Source organism: Bufo bufo, chromosome 3, assembly GCF_905171765.1.
Source record: "Bufo bufo chromosome 3, aBufBuf1.1, whole genome shotgun sequence".
Classification (NCBI taxonomy): Eukaryota; Metazoa; Chordata; class Amphibia; order Anura; family Bufonidae; genus Bufo; species Bufo bufo.
In genome coordinates, this window is record NC_053391.1 from 429,036,792 (window position 1) to 429,064,777 (window position 27,986).

General features: G+C 44.5%; 1 protein-coding gene across 1 annotated transcript in view; it reads left to right on the top strand.

Moving 5' to 3' along the window:
* TMEM47 (transmembrane protein 47) overlaps positions 1 to 27,986 on the top strand; it is a 170,664-nt gene that overhangs the window by 101,918 nt on the left and 40,760 nt on the right. Inside the window, exon 2 of the mRNA XM_040424994.1 lies at positions 6,335 to 6,475. Coding sequence (XP_040280928.1) covers positions 6,335 to 6,475 — 141 coding nt within the window. The remainder of the gene's footprint in view (positions 1 to 6,334; positions 6,476 to 27,986) is intronic.

Consider the following 27,986-nt stretch of genomic DNA (forward strand, 5'->3'; position numbering starts at 1 on the left):
CTTTCCAGAATTCTAAAGGAGTATATATGGCCTATAAGTCTTCTCATGCAGATTAAGGTGCTCTCTCCACAAAGAGAGATAGTACCCCCCAATCCAATTTATGAAGAGTAACATGAATTATTGTAATTTGGTGCTTTAAATTCTAGTCAGTATAAATGATTCACGGTAGGTGAATTAAAGTTAAAGACTAGTACCCCTTTAAAGACCAAGCAAATTTTTTTTGTTTTTGCATTTTTTATTTTTCCTCCCCAAATTCCAAGAGCCATAACTTACATTAGGGCTTATTTTTTGTGGGACAAGATCTATTCTTTAATGGTACTATTTAGTTTACCATGTCTTGGATTGGAAAATGGGAATAAAGTTTTTGGGGGTAAAATTAAAAAAAAAGGTTTTTGGGGGTTTTGATATAACAAAATTCACTATTTCTGTTCACAGAGCTGTATGAGGGATTATTTTTTGTGGGACAAACTGTAGTTTTTATTGGTACCATTTTTGGGGTATGTTTTACTTTTTGATCACTGTTATTCAATTTTTTGGGATGACAAGGTGACTAAAAACAGCAAAATGTGTGTTTTTGTTCTGTTATGGTGTTCACTAATACACTTAAAATGTCTGAACTGTTTTGTTTTTTTTTCGATTTCTTTAAGACGTGATAATACCTGTTTTGTTTATTTTTTAAATTGTTTATTTTTATATGTGAAATTGTAAAGGGGATGATATGAATTTTTCATATTTTTATCACTCATGCCATGCATGTATGGCATTATGCATTAAAGTAAAACCACCTATAATAAACTTTCTTATCCAAGTTCCAGAAGATCCTCAGCCTTAGCACAGCCACGCCAGGAGAGACGCGCTGCTGATCCACATTCTTTGCAACAGGATGCAATGCTCTGTTTCTATCCGCAGCGGGTGTGTGTTGGGAGAGATTAGCAGTGGGCTGATTGCTCAGCTGCTCTATTACTGTATGCTACTGTTTCTGACTAATGGAGTGCAGAGTCATGGACCTATCAGTTTTTGATCTAGGGACTCTGCGCTCGGCCATACACCAGTGCCACTGATAGTCTTTGACTCACTAGCTGTGTTCCTGGTTTTTGATGCTGTGCTTATTTGGATTGCTTGTACTTCTGACCACGGCTTGTCTTATAACCACTGTCTGTCTCTCGTTTGGTACAGCGGAGCCCAACTGGTTTTGTCCTATTTGCACACTATTCTGTATTGTGTCTGTCTTTGTTTGTTAATCTGTTTCTTCACTTATATAGTGTAGGGACTGTAGACCAGTTGCGGTCCACCTATCTAGGGCTTGTACTGCAAGTAGGTAGGGATAGCAGAAAGCTAAGTACTAGCCTTAGGGCTCACTGTCCTTTTTTTACACATTTTCGAGCATTATTTAAATTACAGTTAGAGTCATTGCAGTTAAAAAGTTTCTCTCACCAGGTTCGACCACCCAATTTAGGCACACTGACTGTTAGAAAGGATCCTGCTGATTAAAATTATACCTCTATCTCCAAAATCCATCACAGCATCAGTGCACAATTGGTGTAAGCACTAGACCTTCAGTGCACCACAGATACTCCACTTTGCTAACACCCTGCCTTCCCTTAACTGAGAGTGCCAGGTATCATCATTGTGATATTGCCGGTAACTGTAATCCTGTAATACTGTGTGGGATTATAGGACCATGAAAGGGCACTATGATGATGTCTGGCCCTGTCAGTCAAAGGAAGAGGCAATGGCTAATACAGGAAAGTAGATTAGCTGAGATGAACAGAGGATGTAAGACCTTCCTCTTGGTGCACTAAAGCCCTAATTAGAATATTGATTAAAACTAACATAACTCTTGAACACTACAATAGATTTGGCAATTAAGATATTTACCTAATCAGAAGGGTCAACCTAACCAGACTCTATGGTTTAATAGGGTTGAATCTGCTGACAGGTAAACAATTTTGTCTATTGGAAAAATAAACAATGCATTTTCTCAGGCGGAGAATTCTAGAATACGATCTTTAACACTTTGCTGATATATTTTTTTCTTTCTCAGAGTTTCATTTTAATATACTGTACGTAATATAGTTTTGTTTTTTGCCATGGAATGAGGTCTAATAATTGGCATTATTATGCCTTACTATACTGCAAATTCCAACTGTGCAGTAATTACTGTTAATTTTTTCTCCAATCAGTAAGCAGAATTGTGCAAATGATTTATTTTTTTATTTTATTTAATGTATTGTACTTAATTCTATATCTTTTCTACTGGCATTTTCTTTATAGTTGTTAAATTCAAGCTTCACATTTAGAGCTACTTTTGTGAGATAATTCTTTACTTTTTAAGCACAAGGTTGCCTTTAGACAAGTTTGGCCAGTAGCTATAAAATTTAATAATACACCACTTTAGTTCACACCAGAGTTGTATTTTCCATATTTCTGTTTCGTCAGAGGAGCAGAAAAATTGGAAAAACTGATTGTTTTAACTCCTACCTGTATGAAGGGATGATTTTGAACAGTTATGCTCAGTTTGTGTGAGGTCCATCAGGTCTCAAATATTTTTGACAAGACAAAAAGTCTTGTCATTGTACTTTTTCTGCTGTCAAAAATAACTGAAATCTGATGGAACTGACACAAACTGAGCATAACTGATGCTTAAAATAACATGGAGCAGTTTTTCTCTCATTTTTCTATCCCTCTGACAGAAAAGAAATACAGAAGACTATGATGTGAACTTTATTTTACCTGTGTACCACCACTTCAGCATTGGTGCATTTTCAGTAACTTACGTTACAATGTAGTGTAGTCACACACCAGAAGGAAGGGAGTTTTGGCTGCACATATTACTGAAAGATAATGCTTAATGGGCTCTCATTCTGAAAGGGGAAGTTAGACCGAGTTCACACTTCAGTTATTTGGTCAGTTATTTCCATCAGTAATTGTCAGCCAAAACCAATAGTGAAGCCTACTCAGAGATGAGGTATAGAGTAAAGATTCCCTCCTGTTCTGTGTTTTTGACCTGGTTTTGGCTCCCAATAACTGATAACTGACCAAATAACTTAAGTGTGAACCTGGCCTACCTTTTTTTTTTTATTCAGTGCCTCCATTGTGCTGGAAAAACAACAACCTAAAAAAATTATACAGTAGTTTCGTGCCCCAAGAGCTTTCCCACTACACTGCTAGTTTGACTGTTTTACCTCCTGTGCCCCTCTGTCATAACTTCAGCTGAGACTGCAGTGAACCCATTGGGCTCAAAAGATCCCCTCCGTCAACCATCCAGTCACTCCCTCTGAATGTTGATTGACAGGGCAGACCTTGGATAAATCATCTTGCCTGGCCCTGGTCTTCTTGTGCAAGCACACCATATTTACACATCAGTGCATGTGCAGTAGAGACTCTGGGCATGAGACGAAAAGGCCAGGCAAAATGACATATCTAATGCCTGTCCCTATCTATCATCGTTCAGATACTGTAAAATCACTGCTTGGCACAAGAGACCACTGCAACTTAGAGATGAAGTGAAGACTTCTTTATTAAAGACTAAAGGAAGGACCCAGCTTCGCACAGGGATATTTAATCTATTTCATTTAATGTTTGTGTGTGTGTCATTAAAAGATATCAACAGTATCCCCCATAACAGTGACCTCTACAGCACCCCGCCCCTTTAACAGTGAACTCTAAAGTCCCACACCCCTTAACACTGACCCCCCCACAGTGCCCCACCACTTTAAACTGGGACCTCCACAGCAGCCCATCCCCTTAACTATAACCTTCATAGCAGCCCGCCCCTTTAACAGTGAGTTTCACAGCACCCCACTCGCTTGACAGTGACCTTCTCAGGGGCCCGCCCCCTTAACAGTGACCTCACAGAACCCTGCTGCCTTAACAGTGACTTCCACAGTACCCTGCTGCCTTAACAGTGACTTCCACAGTACCTTTCTGCCTTAACAGGGACTTCCACAGTACCCCGCTGCCTTAACAGTCTGCTGCCTTAATAGTGACCTCCAAAGCAGTTGCCCCTTAAATAGTGGCCCCTGGCCCCTTAACAGTGACCTCCACAGTGTCCGCCCCTTTAACAGTGACCTCCACAGCGGCCTGCTCCCTTAACAGTAACATCGACAGTGAACTCCTCTTTAACAGTGACCTCCACAGTGCCCGCCCCTTTAACAGTGACCTCCACAGCGGCCTGCCTCCTTAACAGTAACATCGACAGTAAACGCCTCTTTAGCAGTGACCTCCACAGTTCCTGCCCTTTTTACAGTGACCTCCACAGTTCCTGCCCTTTTTACAGTGACCTCCACAGCGCCCTTCTCCTTTAATGCTAGGGCTACACGACGACCTGTGTCGCACAACATTTTGTCTCAACAATTTTTATAATGATAGACATTTTCTGCGACTTTCGCGTCGCAGTCGCAGCATGTCACGTGTTGTAGTGCAACACCATAGACTATCATTATAAAAATTGTCATGCGACATTGGTGCGACATCAATGTAGCGCGACACATGTAGCAGTGTAGTTGTGCCCTATGTGTCGTGCGACTTATTGTCACGCTACAAGTGTTGTCGTGTATCCCTAGCCTAAAGCTGATCTACAGCTGTGAAGAAAAATGGCTGGGTTGTTATGGAAACCTGGAGTAAAACTGTGTGTATGTAGAGACTAAGGGCCTGCGAGCTTCTATTGGCTGATAAGGGACATGCGACCTTGTGTATGGCAGTTGGGATATGAAGAGAAAGACTTTCCAGGTAGCAAGGGATGTGTATACCAAGTTTCATTGAAATCGATGGTTGTGTTTTTTAGTGATCGCGGAACATACATACATACATACACACACACACACACACACATATATACGTCCTTCTTTATATATATAGATCATACATAGGGTTTCTATGCATGATCTTTAATAAACAACTCTTTGCTTCATCTCCTAGTTGCAAAGCTGTGATATCGCACAGTTGGCAACTTCTTCTGAAGGCACCTAAACTACCTTCAGAAGAATATGGTTTGCCTACAGTATACAGGTGAAACTTGAAAAATTTGAAAATCATGCACAGTTCATTTATTTCAGTAATGCAACTTAAAAGCTGAAACTAATATATGAGATAGACTCATTACATGCAAAGCGAGATATTTCAAGCCTTTATTTGTTATAATTTGGATGATTGTGGCTTACAGCTTATGATACCCCAAAGTCACAATTTTGAAGTACCCTTTGCTTAGGGGGTATGGATTAATTAGCTGACTGAGTGTGACACTTTGAGCCTAGAATATTAAACCTTTTCACAAAATTCAAATTTTAAGCTGCATTAATGCAATTCCTTTTAATTTGCATTACTGAAACAAAAATGGACGTTTGCACGATATTCTCATTTTTCGAGTTTCACCTGTATATAGCACATCTCCACAAGGGGAGCCTCCAATTGCTGGTTAGCTATTTAGGACATACTTACCCTATGTTGTTTTTCTGTTCATGGTTAACTGACTAAGATGTACTTACCATATGTTGTGCTTTGCATTTCTGTTTCTTATGCAGTAATCACCTGCCTGTCATTTTGAACTATCATCATTCAGAGGCATTCTATAAACTATGCAAAATTCTAATTTTTAAGTATAAAATGGAGCCTTCAGACACCACTTAGGTACACAGGTGCAACTTCTAACTTTGCACTATAAAACTGTCCCCTTTTCCATCTCATTTCATGCACTCATTCAGAGATAGAGAGAATTATCAGCTGTATCTCCATCACTTTTCCCCTGAAAATGTATTCTTCACTAGATCTATGCTTGCATAGTGTTCAAAATTAAAACTTGTACTTGACATTGTGTAAGGAGAGCATAAGTCATGTACTGCATGCTATACACTATATACTTTTATTAAGTGTTTTTACCATAAAGGTAAATTATTTGAAATATTGTCCCTTCTGCCATAGTCTGCTCATCTGTACCTGTTTTTATGAAAAATAATAATAATAATAATAATAATAATAATAATAATAATAATAATAATAATAATATTTAAAAAAATGGGCACTGGTTCCCAGACAGGAGAGGCATGAAGCCTCTTATGGAGCATTAGGTCACTGTTCTTTCCTTTTTTGTGCAGCAGAAATGCAATGTATAGGTAAAGTATGCATGAGCATTGTCAGGAATCAACTAGTGGATACAACTTGGAAGAAGTGACTGGACTTCATATAACAATAATTATGTGTTTATTTTAGTCAATAATATCCACTCTATTAATAAAGTACAATAATGATTATTAAAAATGTATGTTAAATGATGGAATAATATTTTAATTATCATTATCGTAATTAGCCATACTTTACATTTTTTTCTCTTCTCTAGATTGGCAGATCGCAACCCTTGCCTTACTACTTGGTGGTGCTGCCATCATACTTATTGCTTTCCTTGTTGGCTTAGTCTCCATCTGTGTGGGTTCCCGCAGGCGGTTCTACAGACCAGTAGCTGTCATGCTCTTTGCTGCAGGTATGCTTGTAACATGGTACAATATGCAGAACTAATTATTTAGCACTGGTAATGTTGATTGCATTATTAATAATTGACACAATCAATGGGACCATCTGTTCTTTATTGGGTGAGCTATTTTATTGTTCATTTTGTACATTGTAAAAGTCATGCAAATGGTTATATGTAGAGATGAGCAAATCGAAGCTGACGAAGAGGAATTCCAATCGCATTTTTTCCTGAAATGGCTGCTGCACATGTTAGGACATTGAGCAAGGAACTCTGGGAATGAGAGACTACCCACAACGCCATGTATGCAGCCAATCAGCAGCCAGCCAGCCCTGAGATGTCACAGAGCTGTAAATAGCCTCAGCCATCTTAGATTTAGCCATTTTCCAGTGCAGGGGGAGACGTTAGCAGGTGCTAGGGACAGTGCTAGGAAAGACTTAAAAACTTATATTTTGCTCAATAAAAGTTCAGGGAAAGAGCATTAGAAGTGTAGGGAAAGGATAGGGAGGAATTATTCCACAGTATTGAAACAGAACAGGGTTCAATAAGGGTGTTTACAGCCTGGGTAATAGGATCAATCCTATTACACCTTGCTGCACTGACTGCAGATCCAAATTTCCATTATACTGCTTCTCATTTCAAGTTTGCAATACGTCTGTAATTCCATCAAATCGTTCTTGTTATTGGGGTCTTATTAGCCCTTGTGCTGTGCAGTTATACAGTACAGACCAAAAGTTTGGACACACCTTCTCATTCAAAGAGTTTTCTTTATTTTCATGACTATGAAAATTGTAGATTCACACTGAAGGCATCAAAACTATGAATTAACACATGTGGGATTATATACATAACAAACAAGTGTGAAACAACTGAAAATATGTCATATTCTAGGTTCTTCAAAGTAGCCACCTTTTGCTTTGATTACTGCTTTGCACACTCTTGGCATTCTCTTGATGAGCTTCAAGAGGTAGTCCCCTGAAATGGTTTTCACTTCATAGGTGTGCCCTGTCAGGTTTAATAAGTGGGATTTCTTGCCTTATAAATGGGGTTGGGACCATCAGTTGCGTTGAGGAGAAGTAAGGTGGATACACAGCTGATAGTCCTACTGAATAGACTGTTAGAATTTGTATTATGGCAAGAAAAAAGTAGCTAAGTAAAGAAAAACGAGTGGCCATCATTACTTTAAGAAATGTAGGTCAGTCAGTCAGCCGAAAAATTGAGAAAACTTGGAAAGTAAGGGCTATTTGACCATGAAGGAAAGTGATGGGGTGCTGCGCCAGATGACCTGGCCTCCTTAGTCACCGGACCTGAACCCAATCGAGATGGTTTGGGCTGAGCTGGACCGCAGAGTGAAGGCAAAAGGGCCAACAAGTGCTAAGCATCTCTGGGAGCTCCTTCAAGACTGTTGGAAGACCATTTCAGGGGACTACCTCTTGAAGCTCATCAAGAGAATGCCAAGAGTGTGCAAAGCAGTAATCAAAGCAAAAGGTGGCTACTTTGAAGAACCTAGAATATGACATATTTTCAGTTGTTTCACACTTGTTTGTTATGTATATAATTCCACGTGTTAATTCATAGTTGTGATGCCTTCATAGTCATGAAAATAAAGAAAACTCTTTGAATGAGAAGGTGTGTCCAAACTTTTGGTCTGTACTGTATACCGAATATGTTCTAAAGCCTTTTTTTGTTGTGTATTAGTGTGGGGGGGAGCGGCTTATTAGCTGTTGTGTGTTGAAGTGAGAAAATGATAGCCCTTTTTGGCATGTATTAATTTCCTCTTTATTTACTTATTTGATCTAACAGTATGTTAGACAGAGAAGTGACAGGCCCTACACAGGGGAGGGGCACAGGCATAAATGTTTCTGGTGCAGGCATAGGTCGCAGAAGAGTAAGGGGGCGTGGCAGAAGGGGTCACTTCAAGAGGTCTGAGCTCCAAGTGTCAGCTAGCGTGTCACGGAACCATGAACCAGACGTACAACAAGAGATAAGTGAAAATAAGAAGGCTTTATTGAAAATAAAGCTGTAAAGCAAAAGTCCAAACGGATGGTGAAACCGAGCAGAGTCTTTGCGAAGCCAGAGGTCAGGAACCAGAAGGGTAGTCAGACGAAGCCAGGATCAGGAACCAGCAGGGTAGTCAGACGAAGCCAGGATCAGGAACCAGCAGGGTAGTCAGACGAAACCAGGATCAGGAACCAGCAGGGTAGTCAGACGAAGCCAGGATCAGGAACCAGAAGCAGCAGCAGTCTTAGAAGCATGTGAACACAAGAGGACCAAGCAAGGAACTGAAGCCACAGACCTCCTATATATATGAGCTAGGCATCCAGCTCCTCCCAGAGGAAGGAGGAGCCGCAGGGTGGAAGGCTACAAGAAACCCAGAAACCAAGATGGCCGCCAGCACATGTCAAACGAAGGAGAGCAGCAAGCAGGTAAGACCATGACAGTACCTCCCCCTCAAGGGCCCCTCCTCCGCGGAGCACAAAACGGTTTCTGAGGGAAGCGTGCGTGGAAGGCTCGGAGCAAGGCAGGAGCATGGACATCTGCGGAGGGAACCCAGGAACGCTCCTCTGGACCATAACCACGCCAATGGACCAAAAACTGCAACCGACCGCGGACCAGGCGTGAGTCCAGGATATTGCTCACCTCATATTCCTCACGATTGCCCACTTGGACCGGACGAGGCCGAGGAACCGAGGAAGTGAAACGATTACACACCAGTGGCTTCAACAGGGAGACATGAAACACGTTGGAGATCCGCATGCCAGGAGGAAGCGCAAGGGCATAGGCTACCGGGTTTTCCCTGCGAAGCACTCGGAAGGGACCAACAAAGCGAGGCGCCAGCTTGGGAGTGGGCACTCGAAGGTTGAGGTTGCGGGTGGACAACCATACACGGTCTCCGACCTGGTAGGAAGGAGCAGGCGCTCGTCTGCGATCAGCCTGGAGTCTCTGGCGCTGCGCAGAGACCTCAAGGGACTTCTGGATCTGTACCCAAGAAGCACGTAGGACGGAAAGGTGATCCTCCACAGCCGGAATATCCTGGGGAGACAATACCTCCGGTAACACGGCAGGTTGGAACCCATAATTGGCCATGAAGGGAGACGTCCCAGAGGAAGAGTTCACCGCCGTGTTCCTGGCAAACTCAGCCCAAGGCAGGAGGTCAACCCAATTGTCTTGGTGATCGGAGACATAGCAACGAAGGAATTGCTCCAAGGCCTGATTGGATCGTTCTGCGGCCCCATTGGACTGAGGGTGGTAGGCCGAGGAGAAGGAGAGATGAATCCCCAACTGGGAGCAAAAGGCGCGCCAGAACCTGGACACAAACTGACTCCCCCGATCCGACACAATCTCCTTAGGCAAACCGTGCAACCGGAAGACCTCCCTGGCAAAAATCGTGGCCAACTCTTGTGCAGAGGGTAACTTCTTGAGAGGAACACAGTGGCACATTTTGGAAAACCGATCCACAATCATGAGAATGACCGTATGGCCTCGGGATGCAGGGAGGTCCACAATGAAATCCATCCCCAGGTGTGACCATGGACGCTCCCCGGTGGCTATGGGTTGCAGAAGGCCCAACGGAAGGTGCCGAGGGGACTTACTCTGGGCACAAACGGAGCATGCCGCTACATATGCGGCGATGTCGGAACGTAGGGAAGGCCACCAGAACAGACGTGAAACAGCCCAGGACAGCTGATTCTTTCCAGGATGCCCCGCGGTCTTGGAGTTATGGTAGGTTCGCAACAACCGAGTGCGCAACTCCTCAGGCACAAAACATCTGCCGTTGGGTCTCCCAGAGGGAGCACCAGATTGAGCCGCCAAAATCTGCTCACCCAGGGGAGAGGTCAGGCTGGTGCGAATGGCGGCCAGGATCTGATTCGGAGGTATGACCGAAGTCGGAATCGACTCCTCCCTGGACAGCTCGGAGTACTGCCGTGATAAGGCATCCGCCCTGATGTTCTTGGAACCGGGTAGGTAGGAGACCACGTAATTAAAACGTGACAAGAACAGAGCCCATCTGGCCTGACGTGGTGTCAATCTCTTGGCCTCAGAAAGGTAGGTCAGATTCTTGTGGTCCGTCAGGATGAGAACCGGAACCACCGAACCCTCGAGCAAGTGCCTCCATTCTTTAAGGGCCTGCACGATGGCCAATAACTCCCTGTCACCAATCTGATAGTTGCACTCCGCGGAAGACAGTTTCCGGGAGTAAAACCCACAAGGAAGCAGAGGACCCTCTGGTGTTCTACGCTGAGACAGAAGGGCGCCTACTCCCGTCTCAGACGCGTCCACCTCGAGGACAAAGGGCAACCCAGGGTTGGGATGCGACAGAATCGGAGCCGACACAAAGGCGGACTTTAGGGCCTCAAAAGCTCGGATGGCCTCGAGCGGCCAGACCTGGGAATTACTGCCCTTCCTGGTCAGATCCGTGAGAGGCTTGGCCAGCATGGAAAAGTCCCTGATGAACTTCCGATAATAATTGGCGAAGCCCAAAAAGCGCTGCAGGGAACGAAGACCACTGGGCTGGGGCCACTGTAAGACAGCCGAAACCTTCTCAGGATCCATGGAGAACCCCTCAGCGGAAATGATGTAACCTAAGAAGGTTACCTGGGATCGGTGAAATTCGCATCTCTCAAGCTTACCGAACAGCTTGTTCTCTCGTAACCGTTGCAACACTCGTCTGACATCCAGAATGTGGGCCTCCATGGATTCAGAATATACCAAGATGTCATCCAAATAGACTACCACACACTGCTGCAACAGGTCACGGAAAACATCGTTGATGAATTCCTGAAAGACTGCGGGCGCATTGCACAACCCAAAGGGCATAACCAAGGATTCGTAATGACCGGTCCTGGTGTTAAACGCGGTCTTCCACTCATCGCCCGCCTTGATCCTTACCAGGTTATATGCCGCCCTCAGGTCGAGTTTGGTAAAGACCGTGGCCCCTTTAAGGCGATCGAACAGCTCGGAAATCAAGGGTATCGGGTAAGCGTTCTTGATCGTGATGCGATTGAGACCCCTGTAATCGATGCAAGGCCTCAACTCACCGCCCTTCTTTTTCACAAAGAAAAATCCAGCCCCTGCCGGGGATGAAGATTTGCGAATGTGTCCGCGTGAAAGCGCCTCCCTCACGTACTCCTCCATGGCCTCATTCTCCGCTACCGACAGTGGATAGACTTTGCCACGAGGAGGAACGGCACCAGATTGTAACTCTATGGCACAATCATATGGGCGGTGCGGAGGTAGGGCAACCGCGCGCACCTTATCGAATACATCCCGGTACTCCTCATATTCAGGAGGCAACAGAGAGTCTGAGGAAGTACACAGCAACTTGACAGACCCATGGATGCAACTAGCCCCACACTGCGGTGACCACGAGAGGATCTCGACCGATCTCCAATCGAAAGTCGGATTATGCTTCTGGAGCCAGGGGTACCCCAAGACCACCGAGTAGTGTGGAGACGAAATAACCTGGAGGCAGACCGACTCTCTGTGAACGGCACCAATGGCTATCCCCACTGGAAGGGTCTCATGAGTCACGTGTGGCGGCAGAAGGGGTCTGCCGTCTATCGCCTCAAGAGCCAGTGGGGAACCTCGAGCCTGCAGAGGAATGGAATTGGCGGCAGCGAACACACTATCAATGAACAAACCACCAGCACCAGAGTCCACCAACGCCTGGGTCGTCACCGAGCCCCCGACCCAGGAGAGGACAACAGTGATCAGTGGTTTGTCAACACGGGAAACCGGGGACGAGGAGACTCCACCCAAGATCTGCCCCAGACAGGATCTCAGGGTACGAGCGTTTCCCGGACGGTTCGGACATGCCAACCGAAAATGCCCACCGAGACCACAGTACATGCATCGGCCCTCACGTCTCCGGAGTGCCCTCTCCCCCTCGGACAGGCGAGCAAACCCCAGCTGCATGGGTTCACCCCCAGACAAGTCATCCCCAGGAGGCGTGGGAGGAGAGGGAGGCACGGGTGGGACAGCAAACGTAGGCACCAATCTGTTAGAAGACCTCCGCAGGTTCTCCTTAAAGGAAGGTCTCTCCCTGAGTCTGGTGTCAATCAAAATCAGGAAAGAAATAAGAGACTCGAGCTCAACTGGTAGGTCCTTAGCTGCAACCTCATCCTTCAAGGCATCCGAGAGACCATGAGAGAAAGCAGCGACCAGAGCCTCATTATTCCAGCCCACCTCTGCTGCCAGGGTACGAAACTCAATGGCGTATTCAGCTACGGATCGTGAACCCTGTCTGATGGACATAAGGAGCTTCGCAGCAGAGGCAGCACGAGCCGGCACATCGAATACCTTCCGAAGAGAAGCAACAAAACCGGAAAACTCGGCAACCACCGGATTGTTGTTCTCCCATAAAGGGCTGGCCCAGGCCAAGGCCTTGTCCGAGAGCAGCGAGATCAAGAAGCCCACCTTTGATCTCTCAGTAGGAAAGGCATGTGGCAGCAACTCGAAATAAATGCCCACCTGGTTAAGGAAACCTCGGCACTGAGTTGGCTCTCCCCCAAAGCGCTGTGGAAGAGGGGCAGAACCGGTCATACCCCGAAACACCGCAGGCGCAACAACAGGTGTCGGGGTAGACTCTGGCGCAACAACTGGAGCGGCAGTAGGAGCGAGCCCAGGAGCGACAACCGACCCATCGGCAACGGGAGCGAAATGAGCCGTGCGTTCAAGCAGGGTTTGCAACGCCACAGCGAACCGACCCAACAGGTGATCCTGCTGATCAAGTCTGGCAACCAGCGTGGGTAGCGAGGATGGCCCTGTACCGTCAGAATTCATGGCTTGGTCCTAATGTCACGGAACCATGAACCAGACGTACAACAAGAGATAAGTGAAAATAAGAAGGCTTTATTGAAAATAAAGCTGTAAAGCAAAAGTCCAAACGGATGGTGAAACCGAGCAGAGTCTTTGCGAAGCCAGAGGTCAGGAACCAGAAGGGTAGTCAGACGAAGCCAGGATCAGGAACCAGCAGGGTAGTCAGACGAAGCCAGGATCAGGAACCAGCAGGGTAGTCAGACGAAACCAGGATCAGGAACCAGCAGGGTAGTCAGACGAAGCCAGGATCAGGAACCAGAAGCAGCAGCAGTCTTAGAAGCATGTGAACACAAGAGGACCAAGCAAGGAACTGAAGCCACAGACCTCCTATATATATGAGCTAGGCATCCAGCTCCTCCCAGAGGAAGGAGGAGCCGCAGGGTGGAAGGCTACAAGAAACCCAGAAACCAAGATGGCCGCCAGCACATGTCAAACGAAGGAGAGCAGCAAGCAGGTAAGACCATGACATAGCGGTTGTGTCTTGACCAGCAACCCAGCAGTTCTTGAATGGTTGACTCGAGCTTCGACTTCGTTGCAAGTGACATCAGACACCCGCAGCCAAGAGTTGGTGGGTTCGTCAGACACAACCCTTAGTTAGCATGGCTCGGGAGCAGGACCTGTGCCCTCACCTGTCCTCAACCTATCTCTGTCCTTTTATGTTCCCTCAGCCAGAGAAGTACTATATGCTGTGTGCTCAGCTCCACTATACAGTGAGGATGAGCTACTAGAGGACAGTCAGCAGCTACTGCCCAGCCAAGATCCAGAGGAGATATCCGCCGCTTCCTCTGGTAGGTGGGCAAGTAGTGATGAGGAGAGTGTCGTGGGAGTTGGTGTTGCGAGAAGTAAGGCTCCAGGCTCAGAGACCACTGAGGAGGACATCAGTGATGTGCAGACAGTAATTGATGATGATGTATCTGATCGCAATTGGGAGCCGGGTGACGAAGGGGCTTCATCATCTTCGGGAGAAGAGGGTGGCAGCTTGCGTGTGAGCCAGCGGTGGAGCCGGTCGGTAGCTTGGCTGGGAGTCAGCAGGTTGGCAGCAGTGGGAGGTTGGGAGCCAAACGTTCCCGGGGGAGACCACACGCTTTGCAGGAGCCTACCGGCCTGGAAAGTAGTGGTGCAGCGGCAGTGGCGGCAGTGCGTAGTGTTGGAGGTAAAATCACCTACTCGGCTATGTGGCAGTTTTTTATTAAGCCGCCGGAGGAGGTAAACATGGCCATATGTAGAATCTGTGGGCAGAAGGTAACACATGGCCAGGGTGCCAATGTTGGCACCACGGCCCTGCATCAACATATGCAGCATCACCATAAAGTGGCCTGGGAGAACTGTAGCTCCAATGTGGTGGTCCATCCTGCCGTAGCAACCGCTACATCACCCAGTGGCACACATCCGATTTCAGGCAGTCAAGGCTCAACTACCTCAGCCGAAGGAAGATGTCTGTCCTTCCCATTATATGCTGGTCCTGATGCTCTTGCTCCTAATCAGTCATTCCATCAGCAATCGATCACTGAAGCGATTGCCAAGAGACAACATTATGCGTGCACTCATCCAACGGAGCAGAAGCTGAATGTGCTCCTGGACAAGTTGCTAGTACTGCAGTCCCTCTTTTTCCAAGTGGTAGACTCTGCACCTTTCAGAGAACTTATGGCTTGTACCAAGCCGAGGAGGAGAGTCCCAAGCTGTAATTTCTTTGCCAAAAAAGGCAGTACCAGCCCTGCACACATATGTAGAACAGAAGGTGGTCCAATCCTTGAGCCTGTCGGTGTCTGCCATAGCTATAACTATGGACAAAGACAATATATGTCCTTTATGGCCCACTGGGTAAATGTGGTTCCTGTCCAGCCAAACCAGCAACTTGGCCAGGTCACGCCGCTTCCGCCTCCACGTTCTTAAGCCATTGGTCCTGTGACAATGTCCGCCTCTGCCTCCTTATCCTCCACCTTGTCCTCAGCCTCCACTGCAGGGACAATTTACAGTGCCCCACCAGCATACCACATGTGCAGGGCACGCCTGTGTCAGGCTGTTCTGCACCTAGTTTGCCTGGGTCACATGGAGAGGAACTGCTTTGCGTCCTTCATCAAGAAATCTAATCCTGGCTTTCTCCACGACAACTGAAAATCCGAACCATGGCTACCAACAACGGGAAGAACATGGTGTCGTTGCTGCGTCAAGGAGGGCTGAGCCATGTGCCCTGAATGGCACACGTGTACAATCTGGTTGTCAAGCGGTTCCTGAAGTCTTCCACCCATCTGCAAGAGATCCTAAAAATGGCCAGGAAACATTTTATGCACTTCAGCCACTCATACACCGCAAGGCGCACCCTCCTTCAGCTACAGCGGCAGAATGGCATTCCCCAACATAGGCTGATATGCAATGTTTACAACTGTTGGAATTCCACCCTCCATATGTTGGACCGACTGAACGAACAGAGAAAGGCCATAAACGATTTCTTGATGATAGAGATAGACAGAGGTACTCCCCTGTGTAACTTCGATGTTAGCCTGTGGCAGCTCATGTGTGATACCTGCCATTTGCTCATGCCCTTTGAGGAGGCGACTTTATTTGTTAGTCGCCAGGACTACGGGATGAACAATGTCATTCTACTCATTCATATCCTGGAAAAGTTGCTGGTAAATCTGTCTGGTCACGGGACTGGAGATGTGTCGCCTATATCTCATTCCCTCATGAGCCCTGTGGGGGATGAACTTGAGGAGGTGGAGGAGGAAATTGGAGCACAAGCAATGTGTAGCGAAATGGGTGGTTTTTCTACACAGGTGACAGCAAAGGAGGAGCAGAAGCAGCAGCCGGAGGAGAGCATAATGGAAATGAGGAAAACGAGGCAGAGGACCCAGACACACCGTGGCAGTATGCAGTGGAGATGGAGGCAGGGAGTCCTTCTGAGTCACTTGCACAAATGGCCCGATGCGTGCTCACTTACTTGCATATTGACAGCCAATCTGTCTCCATTCAGCAGAGGGATGACTACTGGCTCTCCACCATGTTATACCCTCGCTACTGGTCTAAAATGGGGGACAGTTTGCCGGTGCCTATCTTTGCCATCTCCATCCTCTCGCAGATCTGACTGGGGTGCCCTCTGCATTCAGGTTCCACTGCCATGGTGGCAGGAGCAGTACCAGCTCCATCAGCAGGATTAAACAATATCGGTCACAAAATACACATAGATCTACATTCACATATAGTGATCCTATGTGAAAAGAGTACCCTAAAATAAAGTACCCACTCAGTGTACATAAACATACACGATCCAAAGATAAACTGAGATTAAACAGGTTTTTGTAGCAAAATATAGATATACTTTATTGAATAATTGTCATAAAAAATTTGATGTAATAATACATTGGATAAAAAAGTGGACTACGCCTGAGGGGACATAACACAATATACCAGTAGGTGGAGGATAATAAAAAAACAACACAATTAACTGGAATACACAATGTACCATTGATGTATACAAAAATCACACTAATATCCAAGTCATATAAAAGTACAAGTGCATATCTCAGTAAACATGAAGGAAATAACCATCAATACCCTAGACATGTATACATACATATAAGTTAGTAACTTAAATGGCCAAGTATACTGTTAGTGAACACAAATTCTATAACAAGGGGATCGCAACAAGTAAATGCAGCAGATAAACCCTCTGTCACATATAGCAAATGGCCAAGTGCACTAAGGGCATATACCATATGCAGGCACCAACCACTTGTACAAACACCTCACACCATGGAATAACTTACCCATAGACCAGTAATGTCCACCTCAGGAAAGCCACGTCCCCCAACGCGCGTTTCGTCTAAAAATGCCTTCGTTTGGGGGATGTTCAGCTCCATCAGCAGCAGCCTGAGTCTAGAACCGCTGATGAGCAGCTTTCTTCACCCGCCTAGTGAAGAAACTACTGTACTCACCAGCAGCTAGACATAGAGCAGAACCTAAAACAGCAGGTGGTGGCATACTTGGAGTGCACCCTGCCAGCCAACATTGAAGATCCGCTAGACTACTGGGCAGCCACACTGGATTTGTGGCCGCAACTAGCCGAGTTTGTCCTGGAAAAGCTGTCCTGCCTGGCCAGTAGTGTGGCAACAGAGCAGGTGTTTAGTGCGGCGGAGGCCATAGTTACCCCAAGGAGAACTCGCCTGTCCACCCAAAAAGGGGAGAGACTGACCTTTGTCAAGATGAATCAGGCGTGGATGCCTGATGCATCACATTAGATCATCCATACTGCCTCACCCAAACCTTGACAAAAGAGACAGGTTTCTTCTGGCTGCCTGCCTTAGCTACTATTCTGATGCTGTCACCTGCCTGATGCCACACATCTGATGCCAAGTGCTCCTTCTTACACCCACCATCGTCAGAGGGTACCATTAGTGCCACCAACCTCCCCACTCTGTCACCAGGTAACTATGTGGTCTGATGCTGCTGCCACCTCCACATTATGTCACCTTGCCACTCTGTGGTCTCCTGATGCTGCTGCCACCTCCACACTGTCATCTTGCCACTCTGTGGTCTCCTGATGCTGCTGCCACCTACACACTATGTCACTTTGACATTCTGTGGTCTCCTGATGCTGCTGCCACCTCCACACTCTCATTGTGCCACTCTATGGTCTACTGATGCTACCTCCACACTATGTCACCTTGCCACTCTGTGGTCTCCTGATGCTGATGCTGCTACCTCAACACTATGCCATCTTGCCACTCTGTGGACTCCTCATGCTGCTGCTGCCACCTTCACACTCTGTAATTGTGCCACTCTATGGTCTCCTGATGCTGCTGCTACCTCCACACTATGCCACCCTGCCACTCTGTGGTCTCCTGATGCTGCTGCTACCTCAACACTATTTCACCTTGCCACTCTGTGGCCTCCTCATGCTGCTGCTGCCACCTCCACACTCTATTATTGTGCCACTCTGTGGTCTACTGATGTTGCTGCTACCTACACACTACAGGGTGGGCCATTTATATGGATACACCTTAATAAAATCGGAATGGTTGGTGATATTAACTTCCTGTTTGTGGCACATTAGTATATGTGAGGGGGAAACTTTTCAAGATGGGTGGTGACCATGGCGGTCATTTTGAAGTCGGCCATTTTGAATCCAACTTTTATTTTTTCAATAGGAAGAGGGTCATGTGACACATCAAACTTATTGGGAATTTCACACAAAAAACAATGGTGTGCTTGGTTTTAACATAACTTTATTCTTTCATGAGTTATTTACAAGTTTCTGACCACTTATAAAATGTGTTCAATGTGCTGCCCATTGTGTTGGATTGTCAATGCAACCCTCTTCTCCCACTCTTCACACACTGATAGCAACACCGCAGGAGAAATGCTAGCACAGGCTTCCAGTATCCGTAGTTTCAGGTGCTGCACATCTCGTATCTTCACAGCATAGACAATTGCCTTCAGATGACCCCAAAGATAAAATTCTAAGGGGGTCAGATCTGGAGACCTTGGGGGCCATTCAACTGGCCTACGACGACCAATCCACTTTCCAGGAAACTGTTCATCTAGGAATGCTCGGACCTGACACCCATAATGTGGTGGTGCACCATCTTGCTGGAAAAACTCAGGGAACGTGCCAGCTTCAGTGCATAAAGAGGGAAACACATCATCATGTAGCAATTTCGCATATCCAGTGGCCTTGAGGTTTCCATTGATGAAGAATGGCCCCACTATCTTTGTACCCCATATACCACACCAAACCATAAATTTTTTTGTTCCAACGGTCTTGGAGGGATCTATCCAATGTGGGTTAGTGTCAGACCAATAGCGGTGGTTTTGTTTGTTAACTTCACCATTCACATAAAAGTTTGCCTCATCACTGAACAAAATCTTCTGCGTAAACTGAGGGTTCTGTTCCAATTTTTGTTTTGCCCATTCTTCAAATTCAGTGCGCCGATCTGGGTCATCCTCGTTGAGATGCTGCAGTAGCTGGAGTTTGTAAGGGTGCCATTTGTGAGTAGCTAATATCCGCCGAAGGGATGTTTGACTAATGCCACTCTCCAGTGACATGCGGCGAGTGCTACGCTGTGTGCTCTTGCTGAATGAAGCTAGGACAGCCACTGATGTTTCTTCATTAGAGACAGATTTCATGCGTCCACATTTTGGCAAATCCAACACTCAACCAGTTTCACGAAACTTAGCAAGCAGTTTGCTAACTGTAGCATGGGAGATGGGTGTCTCGTAGGGTGTCTTGCATTAAAATCTGCTGCAATGACCCGGTTACTGCGTTCACCAGACATCAACACAATTTCTATCCGCTCCTCACGTGTTAACCTCGGCGACATGTCAATGGCTGTAAACAAAGAGAAAATTGTAAATAACTCATGAAAGAATAAAGTTACGTTAAAACCAAGTACACCATTGTTTTTTGTGTGAAATTCCCAATAAGTTTGATGTGTCACATGACCCTCTTCCTATTGAAAAAATAAAAGTTGGATTCAAAATGGCCGACTTCAAAATGGCCGCCATGGTCACCACCCATCTTGAAAAGTTTCCCCCCTCACATATACTAATGTGCCACAAACAGGAAGTTAATATCACCAACCATTCCCATTTTATTAAGGTGTATCCATATAAATGGCTCACCCTGTATGTCACTTTGCCACTCTGTGGTCTTCTGATGCTGCTTCCACCTCCAAACTATGCCACCTTGCCACTCTGTGGTCTCCTGATGCTGCTGCCACCTCCACTTGATGTCATTGGGCCACTCTGTGGACTTCTCATGCTGTTCCCACCCTCCCCACTTCATGACTGGGCCACTTTTTTGCATTTTTGGCTTGATTGACATCATTTATTTGACCCTTCTTCTGATCTGTCAGAAGGAAGAAAAAATGAAACACCCAACGGATCCTGTCTGTGTAGCAGCTGTAAGGCCTGTATAGTCCCATCAGAATTGGCTTAAGATTTTGTAACCAAAAGCAGGAGTGGGTACAAAACACAGAAGACATGAAAATATTTCATTTACGTGTCATCTTTGTTTTGGATCCACTCCTGTTTTTTATTTTTTTTTGCATTAGCAATACTGATGGATTACTGAACAAATGCTGACCGAGTGAAGGCGGATGCTCAACAGACAGGATCCGTTTTTTGGGAAGTTATTGTTCTGACGGGTCCGAGGAAGGGCAAAATAATCAGTGACTTCAACACAAACTTACTGCTGACCCCCTCTCCACTCTGTCAGGGGAGCTCTACTTGTAAAGGCGTTTAATAGAACAGGTTCTGTAGACATCTATGTGGAATCAGCTGATGATGGTGTAAAAGAAATGCGCTCTTTCACGCTATAGTAGGATCTTGGGCCTCTAAACGGTTCTTTATACCTGACGCTAACATTGACCTGTAAGGCTAAGTTCACACTTGAGTTATTTGGTCAGTTTTGGCCCCGTAACTGCCCAAAGAAGTGAAGTGTGCAGTGATTTTAAGAGCCTGTCATCTGCATGTCATACTGACTCACTACCACAGCAGACTCACTATGCGTGTTGCTGCAAGGCACAGTGTTCTTCACCACTATACAGGCTCTGCAGCCAGGAAATAGCAGTTTTAATGCGATTCGCCACAAATTAATTCGGATTAAATTGAATTTTTGAAATTCGCTCATCTCTATTTATATGCTGTTTTCTAATGAAATATAATTGTCTCACTGCAGACAACCCCTTTCATTTGACAGTTGTTCACATCACCACTCCCAACACTGTTGGCAAAAAGTTGATTTTGCTGGGGGAACATGTGGTCATCTAGACATTTCTCCTACAGAGTGTAGTATTACATGAAATTCAGATGAATGGTCATCCATGTGATTTATTAATTTTTTAAATATAGTGAGAACTGCTGTTTTTATTTACTGTTTGCTTATAGGGAGGGCTCCTCTATCATTTTGTTATGCCCTAATAGGCATATGAACTGAGGTTGTCCAGATTAAAAACTCTTTACAGGGCACAGAACAATTGCATCTCATTTTTACTAGGAAGTGGTTAGGGACAGCTGTGTAGTTTTGTGCCTATTTTCATGTCCCTTTACATTTGACAACTTTAATAAAATAATCTTTGCTTGGGATCAAAGTAGATATCAATGTTAGACAGCTACTTGTCCCTACAGTATGTCAATGGGTGGGTTTTTCTGTTGCACTCCATTTGCACAATGTTTTATGGAGGAACAACTCTGCTCTTCATGGAAAATGAGATGCCTAAAGAAAACCAGTCATAATCAGTAGCTGTCGTGTTGTCTATTGTTAATATCTACTGAATCTACTGAACTGATATCTAATTAGCACTCTGTAGTTTTCTCATAAATTCCTCCACAGTTTGCTTTATTCTTAAAAACAACAGCAGATTAATATTCTAAAAATAAATATTATTTTCAGAACTTTAATACAATTTAGTTTTTTTCATAATGTTGTAGTTAAAGGCAAGATGATTTAACTTAATAACAGGGCTTGGTATAATTTTAAAAGTGACCTCATATAACTCCATATACTGGAGATTCCCCTGAAAGTGACTACTATTGCTGACAGCATTTCTCATTTTTTATTCACTTATTTTCTGCTTTGGTTTTGACTCCTTTAACCACTTGAGACAGAGAAATGAATTGGTAAGCGCAAGCCCTTGAAGCAACAATGCCTAGTCTAAAAATATCCTTACTTTACATAAAGAACATCTATTCTTCTTTTTCTAGTTGCTTCCTAGACATTTCATGCATTAATTATACAGTACTTTTCTAGGATTGCCATTTTGCTGCCTAGACAATAGATTTCCGATTAGCTTGAAAGTGTTAAATCAACAAAAGATTATAGATTTACAATATCCTGCATTTTATTATTAATATATTAATTTATATAGCACCAATGTATCCAGCAGTGGTGCATAACGATTGTCATTACATTGGTACTTGCCCCCATCTAAGCTCCAAATTAACCATACAGTATGTCTTTTTGAGTCTTGGGAGAAACTGGAGCACCTAGAGGAAACACAAGAAGAACATTCATACTCCATGCAGATGTTACTCTTGGTTGGATTCAGACCCAGGACACCGGCACTGCTAAACAATTGAGCCACCATCTTACCCATTATACAAAGCTGTATATAATACTTAGCAAAATTGTGATTTCCAGTATATAAAAATAAAACTAAATGCAGTATGCTTCAAATATCAAAAGAAGCAATACACAATATAAATTATTTATCCTATTGATTATGTGCTGTTTCCACACTGCTGTTGGTTGGCGCTTGCTGTATATGGTTACACATGATGACATTTCAGCCATGCAGATATCACATGAAGTGGTGGTTATTGGCTGCCGCAATCATGTGTTCTGAGATCACATTGGCATCACGTTATTGCATACTAACGCTGTTAACATTAAGGAACAGGTAGCAGCAGGGTTTAGTGGTTCAGGAATGGGGCAAAATCATTACAAATAAAACAGGTCTGCGACTAAAAAGCTGTTTGATAATTTTTTCATCTAATTTCCATGTATTTTGGTGTGCTGAAAACAAATAAAATATTGAAAAAACTCCTAGACGTCATGATTTGCCACAAAATGCTAAATTGTCTTCAAATGCATAATTGTTTTTTTAATTTTGGGTATTTTTTTATATTATAAGTTTTTAACCAAATTTAAAGTCTAAATTACTATTAATTCATTCACATAAGTGCATTTAAGATATAAATTTATATAAAGATTTAAGATACCTACGGGGATCTCATATCCCAAAGCAAGCATTAGAAGCATATATCACACTGATACACAAAGAAGGGAAAGACCCAAAACAATGCGATAGCTATAGACCTATATCGCTACTGAACATAGATCTTAAAGGGATTCTGTCACCAGGTTTTACCCCTGTCAGCTAAACATATGCTGATGTTCAGGGCGTCTTCACGATTCCTAATGTGGGCTTATAAATGTCATCTGTGGGCTTATTTAGCTAAAAAACAGCTATTACTAACCTGTCAGTCAAACAAATAAGGTGCCCAAGGGGATGTTAATGGATGCAAGGTGCCGGCCGCACCCACCGCCGTTCGTGCCCAGCGCCGCCTTTCCAGACTTCTGCGCTGCCTCCTAATCCTCTGTGCCGCCTCTCGCTCTCCCTCCCTCCCCCTTCTCCTGCTGTAAGATCTTGCGCATACAGGGGTTGAGCGAAGTGCCGGCGCATGCGCACTTCGCTGTAAGAAGCCAAATGGAGAAGTCTGCACGGGCGCATCAGGCAGAGCCCTGTGCGCAAGCGCGAGATCTTACAGCAGAAGGAGGGGGGAGGGAGGGAGAGTGAGAGGCAGCACAGAGGATTAGGAGGCGGCGCAGAAGTCTGGAAAGGCGGCGCTGGGCACGAACGGCGGCGGGTGCGGCCGGCACCTTGCATCCATTAACATCCCCTTGGGCACCTTATTTGTTTGACTGACAGGTTAGTAATAGCTGTTTTTTAGCTAAATAAGCCCACAGATGACATTTATAAGCCCACATTAGGAATCGTGAAGACGCCCTGAACATCAGCATATGTTTAGCTGACAGGGGTAAAACCTGGTGACAGAATCCCTTTAAGCTATACGCTAGCCTGTTGGCCAACAGGATGAAACCCCTAATCCCACATCTGGTCTCTGCGGAACAAGTAGGCTTTGTAACTGGGAGGGAAGGGAAAGACGACTCAATGAGAGTTCTGTCCTTGCTACAACTAGCCAACTGCAAGAAGACTCCTCTAATCATGCTGGGGACTGACGCGGAGAAGGCGTTTGATAGGGTGGACAGGACCTACATGAGACAAGTGCTTATACATTTCGGCTTCCCCCCATCTCTCACCAGTGCAATTTTCGCAATGTACTCATACCCTACTGCAAAATTGCGGATCAATAAATCACTATCAGAATCATTCGAAATTCAAAACGGAACTAGACAGGGCTGTCCCTTGTCCCCATCTCTCTTCGTCCTATCCCTCGAACCACTCTTACAGACTATTAGAGAACATCCAGAGATAATTGGCTTTCACACAAATGAGCACACACACAGCACTGCAGCCTACGCGGATGACATCTTAATTTTCATCACAAACCCACTAGACGCATTTCCGGCATTGCAGACACTTCTCCAAGAATACGGTTCCCTCTCCAATTTTAAGATAAATGAAACAAAGTCCGAGGCCCTGGGTCTCAACATCAGTAATAAATTAATATCTGACCTCAAACAAGGCTTCCCATATCAGTGGCCACAATCACACATTACATACCTAGGCCTCAAAATTAGCAAAACGTGCAAGGACCTCTACAAACTGAATTATGCTCATTTACCCTAGACATTTCAATCGACTTTTGACTCTTGGTCACTCCCATACCTATCATGGATGGGACGTAAAAACCTTATTAAGGCTATACTACTTCCAAAACTATTGTATCTCTTTCAGGCACTGGCAGTCCCCTTACCAATCTCCTTCTTTACTGAGATCAAAAGAACTACTAACCGCTTTCTCTGGCAAGGTAAAAGACCTCGCCTAAATTATGCATTACTCACGCAACACAAAACAAGAGGGGGAATGGCGCTGCCTAATTGGAGACTATATTATGAAGCGGTACATATCTCGAGATTATTACAGTGGTCGAGAGGAAAGGCCGAGAAACTCTGGGTACCTCTAGAAGAATGTCTTGCACAATGTCCATTAAAGTCACACCTATGTGTTAAGGAAGACATTACCCCAGCCCAACTCACACTCAACCTCATTACCTAAGAAACACTTAAAATTTGGCGGTCCTACAAGGAAGATCTTAGTCCCATTCTCTCCCCCCTTATGTCCATAGCAGACAACAGATTTATACTAAGTGAAATATAGAGATATAGGAATTAACCCCTCAGACCTGAAATCTATCAAGATACAATCTTTTCTAGACCAAGATAGCACTGACGACCCACTTTGCTATACCCAGTTACACCTGATACAGAAGGCCCACATCAAATCATTAATCACCCCTATCCTGACTACATCTAACACATATAGAGAGCTGACCCCTTTTGAGAAACTCATTGCTTCACACCATTCCCCTCGCCATGTTTTGTCACAAGTCTACAAAATACTTTAATCCATTAGATACCCTAATGATATGACATACATCACAGAAAGGAGCAGAGACTTTGAAACTACATTCACAGACAGAGAATCCAAACAAATCTACTTAAGCTTGCATGGGATCACTAGATGCACACGTCTCCAGGAGAACTCCTTCAAACTAATAACCAGGTGGTATCTCACCCCAGTTCGAATCAAACAGATGCACTGCCTCAGCACAGACATATGTTGGAGGTGCTCCCAAACCAAAGGCACATACCTACACATGTGGTGGCACTGCCCTGTGATTCAGCCTTTCTGAACTGAGATACTTAAACTGGCTAAACAAATGTGTTCTTTACCCGAGACCCTTTCTCCCCTCTCAGTCCTACTACATGTCAGACTGGAAAACATTCCCTTTAGGAAACGCAGACTTTTTCTTTACCTCATTGCTGCTGCAAAATCCCTTATACGACAATATTGAAATCAAAAAACACCACCGACCGTTTCACAGTGGCTAAATAAGGTCAACCATATTTACCACATGGAGGAACTGTCAGCCTGGGAAAAAAGATCCCACACGACATTTCAAAAAATATGGGAAGATTGGTTATCCTTCCGAAATACTACACCAGCACTTAACATGCTTTCTAACATATCTGAAACACCGAACTGATCTTCACAAAATCTGTCCGTCCTTGATCCTGGATACAACACACCCCTAGTACCTAACACTCAACTCTCCCCCCTCCCTCTCCCTCACCCCCCTCCCTCTCTCCCATTTCCCATCTACTCGTTACTCCATGTTCATCATTATGTTATAGAACGAGCACGGTTGCATATCAACTTGTCATAACTGTTCTTGATTTCTTCTACATCGATACAATGTAACAATCTCTTATTTTATTATAAAAACTAATAAAAAGAGAATTGAAAAAAAAAACTAAGATATAAAATGCCCCAAAAAAACTCAAATGGCTTGTCCGAGTTATGTAAAAAAAAATTGTACTGTAAATCTGATGGTCAGCAATACATACATAAGCTAAGCAAGCTTTAAGGGAAAAAAAATCTATTTCCACATTTCCCTACTTCTCTTCTTGGCCCTTTGTTTTTATTTGCAAGTAAACAATCTCTGCCCCTCCCCCTCTCCAAAGGGAGTGAATACAATTGCTGCTCTGAGTGACATGTCTGACTACTGGGATACTCAGCAGCATGCTGTATGTGTAAGCCTCAGCCCTGAGTCTGTGCTTCTAATGGTGGAAGGGGTTAATCTTTCCTGAAGAATCTGACTTTGAAAATGATACAATACCAAAATAGTTTTCTCAGGAGGAGATGCATGATTTGGTAAAAGACTTGAATCTTCCCAAAGATGCAGCTGAGTAAGGCTGAAAAGGCTTTATTGTTGCCAGGAGTGTCATCTTCATGATTCAGACATCGTGAAAATGAGTTTGTTCCTTACTTCGCCCAGGAAGACAAATTGGTTTATTGCATCGATGTCGAAGGTCTGATGGGTCAATTTAAAATCCAATATGATTCAGAGTAATGGCGTCTTTTTATAGATTCTTCAAAAAGAAGTCTCAAAGCAGTTTTTCTCCACAACGGTGGTTTTTATGCTTCCATACCTGTAGGTCATTCCGTACACTTGAAGGAAACCTACAAGAACTTGGAATTGGTTCTTCATAAATGTAAATATGAAGACCATGGTTGGCAAGTGTGTCGGGACTTGAATGCCTTGTTTTCTGTGTCTATGGGACAGTCGAGACCGCCAAAATCACTGGACCAAGAAGAGTTGGCAGTCGAGGGTGCTTACAGTCAGTGAAAATGTTCTCCGAGAAACTTTGGTATCTTCCCATAAAGTTCTTCTACCACCTCTCCACATAAAATTGGGATTGATGAAGCAATTCATAAAGTCACTTCCAAGAGATGGAGAATGCTTCAAATATTTGGTCACCAAGTTTCCAGGCCTGTCGGAGGCAAAATTGAAGGAAGGTGTGTTTGTCGGACCAGACATTAGAATGCTTATAGTTGATCAAGAGTTTCTCAATACCATGACAGATCCTCAAAAAGAAGGGTGGATTGCATTTAAAGAAGTCGTACAGAAATATTTAGGCAATAACAAAAATTCTCACTACAAAAAGATCGTCAGACGAATGCTGAAAGCATTTCAAACTTTAGGTTGCCTGATAAGTTTGAAAGTGAATTTCCTCCAGTCCCACCTTGACTACTTTCCTGAAAATTTAAGAGCTGTGAGTGAGGAACAAGGTGAACGATTCCATCGAGACATTAAAGAGATGGAAAGGAGAGGCCAGGGAAAATGGAGTATTACAATGATGGCAGACTACTGTTGGATGCTTCTCACAAGCGTAAATTTACCAAGAGGAGCCTCAAAGGGAAGAAGAATCGAGTTTAGTGTGTTTAGGTGAGCTAATTTCAGTTCAAAAAAGGATTTTGATGAAAAAATTGTAATATAACTTAAATTTTTTAAGTCTATTTGCAATTATTTTGAGGCATTGCCTTATTTAATATAGTTACCTAAATTGGCAGGAAACGTGATGTCCCATGACAAAATGGAGGTCATTTTCGGATTCAGCGCACCAAAAAACAGATTACGTGGAATAACCAAAACAGCTCTTGAAAAAAAAAAAAATTTG